Source organism: Pipistrellus hanaki (genome assembly GCF_964339955.1).
Source record: "Pipistrellus hanaki genome assembly, chromosome: 3".
NCBI lineage: Eukaryota > Metazoa > Chordata > Mammalia > Chiroptera > Vespertilionidae > Pipistrellus > Pipistrellus hanaki.
The window spans coordinates 35,965,403-35,976,417 of NC_140505.1; the positions used below are offsets into that span (position 1 = coordinate 35,965,403).

The following is an 11,015-nucleotide window of genomic DNA, read 5'->3' on the forward strand; positions in this document are numbered from 1 at the left end:
GGGAAAGAATCCTCCCATGAGTAACACCTGAGCAAAGACTTGAAGTGGCAGAGTGCTGCAGGCAGAGGGCACAGCTCTGTAAGGAAGGGGTAATGGGATGAAGGAGGTAATAGGCACAGAGCATAGAGCCACTTCTTGCTTCTTATAAACTTTTCAAAGAATAGTCGGTTAAATCAGAAGTATTTCCTCTACCATCTATGTGTCTTTCATTTGTTGTAAAAATGATCAGGAAAACCAGCTCTCCTACCTTATTCTAATAGGCATGTTTGAAAGGAGACAATTTACATCTCCCATGGCTGCTAATTTACATCTTCCATTGCTAGAGCGCCCTCCAGTGTCTCTGTGTGAAATAGCACTGGGCTTGAATTTTTTCCCCCCACTTCATTTTTTTTTTTTAATTTGGCCAAAAAAATAAAGTGGGCATATCATCCCTCTCACAAAAAATACTGAGACTAATTAAGAAGACAATTCAAGTGCAAGTGCTTTAAAATAATCCTGCACAGCCTGTAAAGTGGTACAATGTATATATGTTCAATGATGTTTTTAGATGACCATATAAACTTTAAAAAGGTTAAAAGAGAGGCCCTTATTTTGATAATATACAATTTTTCGGCATTGTAGAACTTTCAATTAACAGCAAACACCACCTACCACTAAACTGTAACCCAAATTTTACTGGGGGTGGCAAGTAGAATAAAAAAAATTTTTTTAAAGTGTTGTCTTAAAATTTTTAATATCCTGCAAATACCACGCACTGGAGTGACTACCTTCTCGGTCAGAATATGGTGCAGAGAAACTGTTAAGACAGTCTTGTCCATACTAAGCATCCTAGTGAAACAGAATCCTTGCTTCTCATGGAAATTGGCTTTGTTCCTTTTTTATGAAATCTGGCATCTTTGTTAATACAAAAGCCTAGCTAAGAGGAAGATGCTACATGTGGTGTAATTCTGAAGAGAACTCGCAGGGCAGGTAAAACTTCATGGCGGTTTACAAAAACACCTTGTAGCTCGGTCAGTGTGACAGCCGAGGCCATAGAGGGTAAAACCATCAGTGGCTGGCAGCCGGGGGAGGGGTTCTTTCCAGTCCCGGAGCTGCCTGCTGTGTAACCAACAAAACACTCTGCTTCCTGTACCATGCTTCCTGGCACCTGGGTCTGCTGGTGCCAAGGAAAATGGGCAAATAAGCCTCCACACAACATACTGGAATCCAGGTATCTAACTCCTGAATTTCTGGAGGGTGATTTGACAACACGCATCAAAATTCTTTGGTCTAGCAAGTTCACATGTAGAAATTTATCTCCAAGGATATAAGTAAGGGTAGCCAAGTTTGGGTATAGGGACACATATCTCTGTACTTCTAAGAAAGAAAACTTGGAAAGAGACCACATGAACAACTGTGGTTATATACATACAAATACAAGTATGTATGAGAGTTGGGGAACAATAGTGAACATCAGTGCTCCAAGGTCAGGTCTCTTGTGTGAAAGTTTAGTATATTCTAAACTTTTAGTATAAACCAAAACATAGAAGCAAAGCAACTGCCCAGCCAGCATGGCTCAGTGGTTGAGCGTTAGTCTATCTATGAACCAGGAGGTCACAGTTCAATTCCCTGTCAGGGCACATGCCCGAGTTTCGGGCTCGATTCCCAGTGTGGGGCGTGCAGGAGGCAGCCGATCAATGATTCTCATTCATCATTGATGTTTCTATTTCTCTCCCTTCCTCTCTGAAATCAGTAAAAATATAGAGTAAAAAATCACGATACCGAAAAAACAAACAAAACATTTTATAAACTAAAACCCATTCTTTGTTTTTAAATTGAATTTACTGGGTTGACATTGATTTGCAAAACCATACAGTGTTCAAGTGTGTAGCTCAATAAAACATCATCTGCACACTGCAACATGTGCACAAAGCAAAGTCTCTTTCCTGCCCTCTCCCCACTTTGCCCACCTCCACCTACTCCCCACCCCCTTTTCCTCTGGCTATCACCACACTGTTGTCCATTTTTATGTGTTTGTGTGTGTGTAAGTGTTTTGTTTAATCCCCTCATCTTTCAAACCCATTCTTTTTTTTAAAATATATATTTTATTTATTTTTTACAGAGAGGAAGGGAGAGGAATAGAGAGCTAGAAACATCAATGAGAGAGGAACATCGACCAGCTGCCTCCTGCACATCCCCTACTGGGGATGTGCCCACAACCAAGGTACATGCCCTTGATCAGAATCGAACTTGGAACCTCTCAGTCCACAGGCCGACGCTCTATCCACTGAGCCAAACCGGTTTAGACTCAAACCCATTCTTGATCAAAACTCTAAGCTGGGATGACTTCAGCAAAATTGCAGAGAAAGGACCTTCAAAAAATCCTACCCTCCATAAAAATAATAAAAATATTTACCAATATTGTCAGAATCAACTTTTTTTTTCAGAACTCTAGAAATTAACCAGTCTTACAGCAATCTGGAAGCATCTACTGAACATGGATGAACAGTAAACTACGTAAGTTTTTTTAACTTACCCTATGCCTTCTCTCCCCAGTTTGATGGTAGCCTGGAAAATCAACAGCCACGATCACCTGAAAACCAGCCGCCTGGCAGCCAGGGCAGGATCAGAGCTCTTTCAAAGCCCCATTCCCAGAGAACTGTCACTGTTTGACCTGTCTGGCGGGTCCCTGGAAAACCCCACTTGCAAAATTGATCTGACTTGGAGCTCAAAAAGTGAAAATAGCATTTTCTCTGAGGGCGTTTGTTGAAAACAATCAGAAGCAATTATCTAACATCACAGCTACCTGAGATGGTGGTTAACAATTGGTGCAAAAACAGACTAACCAAAACGCTTACTAGGAAAAGCTGGAGAATGAGATATCCATAGTAAATCTAAAAGGACATGCACAATTATAGGGCTGCTGCTAGCAGACTCACTTTAAAAGAAACACTAAGGGAAATTCTTCAGACTGAAAATAAGTGATCCCATAATTCAAATTCACACACACACACACACACACACACAGCCATGGTATAGGCAATATGTAATTATAAAACACAGTATAAGTGTATATTTTTGTTCCTTCCTTCTTTTGCCTAATTTAAAAAACAAAGGTATAAAAGAATACTGTATGAACTGTATTGTTAGGCCTTTAACATACAGAAATGTAATATATTTGCCAATAATAACACAAAGGAGGTGAGTGGGAGCAAAGACGTACTGGGCTACAGAAATGGCACCAGATGGCAACTCAAATCCACAAGAACAAATGAACAGAACCAGAAATAGTGAGAAGATTATTATAACAAATATACTGTAAAGTGGATATATATATATATATATATATATATATATATGTTTATATATAGTATGTGTATATGTATACTTCCATCTCCTTTCCTACGTTTCTTTAAAAGAGATAAAATTATATAAGTAATAACTACAACAATTATTACCAAGTTTACAAATATATATAAATATAATGTATATAGCAATAATGCCCCCAAAAAAGAAAGGTGGATAATCCTATATAGAAGTAACATTTCTCTATCTTCTAGAATGAAGTGTAAATCAAAAGTAGGTTCCAATAAATTAAGATATATATGGTAATGTACAAACAATGAAATATAATCCAGTCATAAAAAGTACTGAAGTTCTGATACATGCTACAACATGGATGAATCTTAAAAACATTATGCTAAGTAAACTAAGCTAGAAACGAAAGGGCAAATATTATATAATTCCATTTATATGAAATATCTAGAAAAGACAAAGTCAGAGAGATGGGAATAGATTAGAGATTACAAGGCACTAAGGAAGGAGGAGTTATTGCTTCCCGGATACAGTTTCTGTTTAACTTGACAAAAAAAAAAAATGGAAATACAGAGTGACGATGGTTACACAAGAATATGAAATTAGCCGAGACCGGTTTGTCTCAATGGATAGAGCGTCGGCTTGGGGACTAAAGGGTCCCGGGTTCGATTCCGGTTAAGGGCATGTACCTTGGTTGCGGGCATATCCCCAGTAGGGGGTGTGCAAGAGGCAGCTGATCGATGACTCTCATCGATGTTTCTAACTCTCTGTCTCTCTCCCTTCCTCTCTGTACAAAATCAATAAAATATATTTTTTTAAAAAAAGAATATGAAATTAATAATGCCACTAAATTGTACACTGAAAATGGTTAAAATAGCAAGGCTATGTCTATTTTACCACAATTTTAAAAAATGTATATGGTAAGCCCCCCAAAATGTATATGGTTATTTTAAAAAAAACACCAATTCCCCCCTCTCTTTCTCTCTCTCTCCTCCCTTCCTCTCTGAAATCAATTTTAAAATTTTTTAAATAAAAATAATTATACACATGAACAAGGGGAGTTATTCCATGTATACAAGACTGGTTCAGCATTCAAAAGTCATTAGTATAAATCTGCCACATCAACAAACCACAAAACAAAAATTATATGATCATATCAATTGATGCAGAAAAAGAACTTAGCAAAATCCAACACGCCTTCATGACAAAACACACACACACACACACACACACACACACACACACACAACAAACAACTGTTAGCAAACTAGATTAAAAAAAATCTACATCACAGCTAAGTCAGATTTACTGGTGGGAAACAGGATGCTTTCCCTAAATTGGGAACGAGGGAGTAATGTCCCCTCTTATCACTTCTAGTTAGCATCATACTGAAACCACCATCTTTTAGATATATAGATATATAGATATATATACGTCCAGGAGGTATGACATGCACTGACCACCAGGGGGCAGATGCTCCACGCAGGATGTGCCCAGCTGCAGTGACTGGGTAGTGGTGGTTCTCGGGTGATGCACCCGGGAACCAGAGAGGAGGACGCCAGGTCCTTCATAGGGCCGTGTGATTTCACCTTCAGCCGTGGGTTATGTTGTTGGTGGGGCGCTGTCAGCCCCGAATCTGGTTTACTGCACGCTTGTGTTTGTGTTCCACAGCAACTTTGCAGAGTGCCCTCTTGCACTCCGGGACCCCTCGGGGGGTGTCAGAGAGCCAGTGTCAACAATCCCCACAAATCAGGCCAAGGGACCCCACCTGTCAGAGGGACCCCGCTCACTCTGCAGATGCCCTTCGAGCCAAGGCGCTGTCCCAGGTGCAGCAGGCTGGGGAGGGACTATGGGAGGTTGTCTCCAGGGCGTGTCTGGCCTGTCTCGCCCAGTCCCACCCCTCGGCACCTTCTAATTAATTCCCTTTCAATATGCATGAATCCGTGCACAAGGCCACTAGTCTAATGCAATCAGAAAATAAAAGAAATACAAGGTATACACATTGGGAAGAAAAAATAAAACTGTCTTTGTTTGCAAATGACATGTCTAACAAAAAATAATTAACAAAAAATAATTCATGAAATTAATAAGTGATTATGGCAAACTTATAGGACACAAATTAATACTTAAAAAGTCTATTGCTGCCAGGATCGGTTTGGCTCAGTGGATAGAGCGTCGGCCTGTGAACTGAAAGGTCCCAGGTTCGATTCCGGGCAAGGGCATGTACCTTGGTTGCGGGCACATCCCCAGTAGGGGGTGTGCAAGAGGCAGCTGATCGATGACTCTCTCTCATCGATGTTTCTAACTCTCTATCCCTCTCTCTTCCTCTCTGTAAAAAATCAATAAAATATATTTAAAAAAAAAAAAAAAGTCTATTGCTTTCCTATATACCCATGGTCAGCAAACTGCAGCTCGCAAGCCACATGCAGCTCTTTGGCCCCTTGAGTGTGGCTCTTCCACAAAATACCTGGGCGAGTCTATTTTGAAGAAGTGGCCTTAGAAGAAGTTTAAGTTTAAAAAATTTGGCTCTCAAAAGAAATTTCAATCATTGTACTGTTGATATTTGGCTCTGTTGACTAATGAGTTTGCCGACCACTGCTATATACCATCAATGAACAATTGAAATTTGAAATTTAACACACAATATCATTTACAATAGCACCCTCAAATATGAAATAATTAGGCATAAATCTAACAAAACATGTACAAAATATATGTGCAGAGAGCTATTCAACTCTGATAAAATAAATTAACATTTCAATAAATGGAGAGACAGTTCATGTTCAAGGATTGGAAGACTCAGGATGTTAGGCTGTCAATTATTCCCAACCTAATCTATGGATTCAATGCAATCCCAAACACATCTCAGCAAGCTATTCTGTGGATATCAACAAACTGACTATAAAGTTTATGTTGAAAGGAAAAGATTCAGAATACCCAATATAATACAAAAGAGGACTTACGTTGGAAGTCTGACACCACCTAACGTCAAGACTTAATATAAAGCTACAGTAATAAAAGCAGCATGATATTGATAATAGGTATATAGGTCAATATAACAGAACAGAGAGGCCAGAAATAGACACACACAAATATAGTCAACTGATCTTTGACAAAGGGACAAAGGCAATTTAGTGGAGAAAGGATAGTGTGGGTTTTTTTCAACAAGTGGGCTGGAACAATTGGATCAATATGCAAAAAAGTGAATTATACAAACCTTACACCTATTATAGAAATTAACTCTAAATGGTCCATAAACCTAAGTATAAACACGGTACTGTAAAATTTCTAAAAGGGAATGTAGGAGGAAATCTATGTAACCTTGGATTTGGGAATGAGTTTTTAAATATAACACCAAAAGCAAGATCCATGAAAGAAAAAAACTGATATGACTGATGGTTGAAAAAGAAAAACTTCTGCCGAAACCGGTTTGGCTCAGTGGTAGAGCACCGGTCTGTTTTCTGAAAGGTCCCAGGTTCGATTTCGGTCAAGGGCATGTACCTTGGTTGCGGGCACATCCCCAGTAGGGGGTGTGTAAGAGGCAGCTGGTCGATGTTTCTCTCTCATCGACGTTTCTAGCTCTCTATCTCTCTCCCTTCCTCCTCTCTGTAAAATATCAATAAAAAATAAAAAATAAAAAATAAAAAATAAACTTCTGCTCTTTGAAAAGGACCATTAAGAAAATGAAAGGATAAACTACAGACTGGAAAAAAAATATTTGCAATATATATATATCTAATAAAGGACTTATATCTACAATATGAAAACAATGCTTAAAACTCAACAATAAGAAAAGAACCCAATTAAGAAATGAGAAGATCTGAATAGACACCTCACCAAAGATATACAGATAATGCTCAGCATCAGACAATTTCAAGTTAAAACAAATTAACATATTAAAACAGTAACATATATATTAGAAGGGCTAATTTTTTTTAACTGACAATACTAATTGCTGACAAGAATATGGAGTAACAGAAACAGGACCATCCTAGTTGGAATGCCACATGGAATAACCACTTTGGAAGACCGCTTGGTACTCCCTACAAAACTAAATATAGTCTTCCCATACATTCATACTTCCAGGTATTTATGCAATTGGTTTGAACTTTATAATCAAAACCTGTACACGAATATAGCAGCTTTATTCATAATCAATAAAAAACGAGAAATAACCAAAATGTCCTTCAATAGGTACATCAATACAATGGAATATTATTCAGCAATAAAAGAAAACGAGCTATCAGGGCACATAAAAGACATGGAGAGTCCTTAATACCTATAGCTAAGTGAAGGGATGCAATCTAACAGGGCAAAACTACATGGTGGGCAAAAGTGGGTGTACAGTTGTAATACATTAATTAATAAACAATACAAGAATAAACTGTGTTTTGTATACTCACAACTGTACCTACTCTTGCCAACCCCTGTATAGAAAGAGTAAACTGACCAGTGCTTGCCAGGAGTTTGAAGTGGGGGGAGGGGGTGAATGCATAAGCGAAGCACAGGTGAATTTTTAGGAAAGTAAAACTATTCTGTATGATGCTGTTATGGTAGGTACATGAAATTATGCATTTGCCATAACCCAAAGAACTTTATAGCAAGAAGAGTGAGCCTTAATACATGCAATTTTTAAAAAATCATTTGGGAGGTAGGGGGATCTCAGGAAATAATGCGGACCCTGACAAGAGAATCTAACTGTAGTACAAAAATATGAAACCACCTCATTGAAGGGGATGGGAGAAAAAGGTGCTAGCCTAACTGACTTTGGAAATGAGCAGAACCTGAAGGACTACAGGGAAAGGAACTGCTCATAAGCACTGTACTGTAGTTGATAAAGTTGTTTTTTTATTGTCTAAAGTTTTATATTTGTCTTCTTTTTCCCCAATTATCCCCTCCCCTCTCCCCCCCCCAGTTGATAAAGTTTTTGCCCCCATGAGGTATAGTCTAACAATTCAGATACTGCTATATGAATATGCTGAAATTAAACAATTAAGTAACTAGATGGCTATGGAGGAGTCCAGGATTCTCACTGCTTGGAGTGAAATTTTACAAATAAGCAAGGGAGAAGTCTAGAATGAGCCATACAGTAATGAATTAGAAGTGGAGGCTACAGGTGTCAAAAAAAAAAAAAAAAAAAGTCTACACACTTTAACACCCGATAGCTCAATTTTGAAAATGAAGTGTATTTTAATAAACACTGCCTTTATAATTATTCTAAGTGCATATGTATATATTTTTGGGACACCCTATATATGAATTCATGTTTAGACTAATGTAGCTACAGATGGTTATATAGAGAAATATTTGTAGATGTGTGTATATGCATGCACTGTTATTCACACACACATCTATTTCTTTGCTCTATCAGCTAAGGGGGTGTTAATGGAAACGTTACCCCTAATAATAGCGTGCCTAGGAGTGAAAAGTTATGGTCCCCCAACTTGAGGGCAGAGTACATAAACGGAGCAGCGGCCACAGAGAGCAGCAGGGCTGGAGGCAGGCTGGGCAGGGACGCCTCAGACAGCACTGCCACAGGGGCAAACGTTGGAGGGTTGGGAAGAGGAGTCAGCAGTGGTGCTGATACTCTAAAAACCGGAGGAAAAAGCCAGCAAAAGCATCCAGTGCTCTTCACCTCCATCATGTAAATGAACTTGGGGTAGAAATGAAAACTTCCTCTAAGCTAAGGTGACCAGGTGTCCCGCTTTTCAATTATTTGTCCCGCGTCCTGCGGCGTTTTTAAAAAAGTCCCGATTTTTGGAAAGATTATTTTTAAAATGCCCCGGGACTCGGGACAAATTGTTAAAAAGCGGGACTGTCCCGCCAAAAGCGGGACGTCTGGTCACCTTACTCTAAGCAGGCTTTCCTAAGTTCATGTGTGGCGCCTTTACCTCTCCCATCCCCGGGTGTTCTGAAGACACCAGGACGGGAGGATTTACCTCAAGGTGAAGCTTCTGGAAAGCAGCCTGCATGGCAGCCTGCAGCCCAGGCCGCGGTCGGGTGTGCAGGTGTGTGGAGAATGAGCCAGTGCTAATGGAGGTGAAGAGCACGGTACGCTGAGCACCGAGCACCTTAGAAGGAGGTGACTGCGTGTGGTCACTGAACCCACTGTTGAACAGGCACATTTTCGTAGGCCTGAAAAGAGACTTTCTGGAAGGGTCTGCATATACACCTCAATGACTCCTCTGGTTCCAGGGCCGATCCCCTGAGGCGGGGCCCTGTGCCCGGCCTGGGTGTAGGAAATGGGAAGGTGGGATGCATTCACCTGGTCGGTCTTGGCATGGGACACTGGTGAGGCAGGAAGCAGGGAGCAAGCAAATGTAAGGAGTTCTGGAATCACAGACTTGGTTTCTGAACCAAACTCCGAGCCTCAGTTTCCCCACTTTTAGAAACAAGTCCCTGGACTTCTTCCCATGGCGGTCAAAGAGGCAAATGAGATAAGGTGTATTCAGGCAAGTGGTAGGCCAACGGTTCCCAAAGTGTGGTCCGAGGACACCAGAGGGGGTCCCGGAGGCCCTACTCTCTGAAAGCGTCTAGGAGGGCTTCCCTTTTCCAACAAGTACCCGCATCTGTGTGAGATCGAAATCTCCCTGTCAATTTCCCCCAGGACAGCTGACAGGAGAATTGTCCTTTATTAAACCAGAGGTTTTCAAAACTATAAAGCCCATGCCACTCTTCTTACTTCATATAGTTATTTATACATTAAAGATGTCATTGGCGTTAAAATGTAATGGGTTTGTTATTTTTAAGTAAGTAGTTTTAAAGTGCTTTGATTCCTCATACAGTAAAAATCGAGATACAAGCAAAAGCTCTTAGAGGTCCTCGATCACTTTTCACGTGTAGCGGGGTCCTCAGACCGAGCAGTTTGGGAACCGCCTGCGGCACCCACGAGGGAAGGTGCTCCCGTTCCTTAGGTGAGCAGAGGAGGTGACGCCGGGCCCCTGGATGGGACCTCTGCGTCCCGTTAGACAGGAGGCTGGCCCGTTCTCCGGGGCTGACAGACCGAATGTCCGCACCCCCGGTCCGGGTCTGCACCCACGTCCCACCGGGAGGCGCGAGCAGGGGGCGACCTTGGCAGGCAGAGGTCGGCCGGCGCACGGGGCGCACAGCACTCCAGCCCCGCCGGGGTTCCTACCGGGACTCGGGAAAACCCACGGTGCCGCGGGCTGAGCCAGGCAGAGCGGCGGGGAAAGGGGACCTGCACTCACAGCCTCGGCAGCGCCGCCGCCGCTCCGCGCGCCGCCCTCCGCAGCAGACGTAGCGCCATCTTCCCCCCGCATGCGCCGCGCCCCGCCTGCCCGTCCCCCTGCGCCACGCCCCCTGCGCCACGCCCCTTACTCTCCGCGGCGTGGCCACGCCCCTCAACACCACTTCCCTCGCGGGTCTCAGGCCCTGTTTCCGTGTAGAGGGGTCTGCAGGCCCCGCCCAGCCCCTGCAAGCCACGCCCACCCCGCTGCGCACCTGCTCTGCGCACCTGCCCTCCGCACCTGTCCTGAGCTGGTGTGGGGGGCTCCTTCCTGAGCAGGTTTTCTGCAGACTGAATCCAACTCTCCCCGTGCTTGTGGGGGTTTCAAGGCGGCTGTTGACACGCCTTGCATTTTCTAGCATGTACAGGACACATTTTCTTGAAATGTGTTGTTGCTGTTGTGAAAAATCCTGCCTTAAAAAGTTTGTGAGCTCCCGAAACAGTTTGGCTCAGTGGATAGAGGGTCGGCCTGCGG

General features: G+C 42.2%; 1 protein-coding gene across 5 annotated transcripts in view; it reads right to left on the reverse strand.

Moving 5' to 3' along the window:
* CLYBL (citramalyl-CoA lyase) overlaps positions 1–10,629 on the reverse strand; it is a 220,658-nt gene extending 210,029 nt beyond the window's left edge. For 3 of the 5 annotated variants that reach the window (XM_084880294.1, XM_084880293.1, XM_084880292.1), the window contains exon 1: positions 10,503–10,629. In XM_084880294.1, coding sequence (XP_084736420.1) covers positions 10,503–10,561 — 59 coding nt within the window. In that variant the 5' untranslated portion in view covers positions 10,562–10,629. The remainder of the gene's footprint in view (positions 1–10,502) is intronic. The other 2 variants (XM_084880297.1, XM_084880296.1) reach the window with 1 other exon arrangement.
* Between the last annotated feature and the right edge of the window lie 386 nt (positions 10,630–11,015).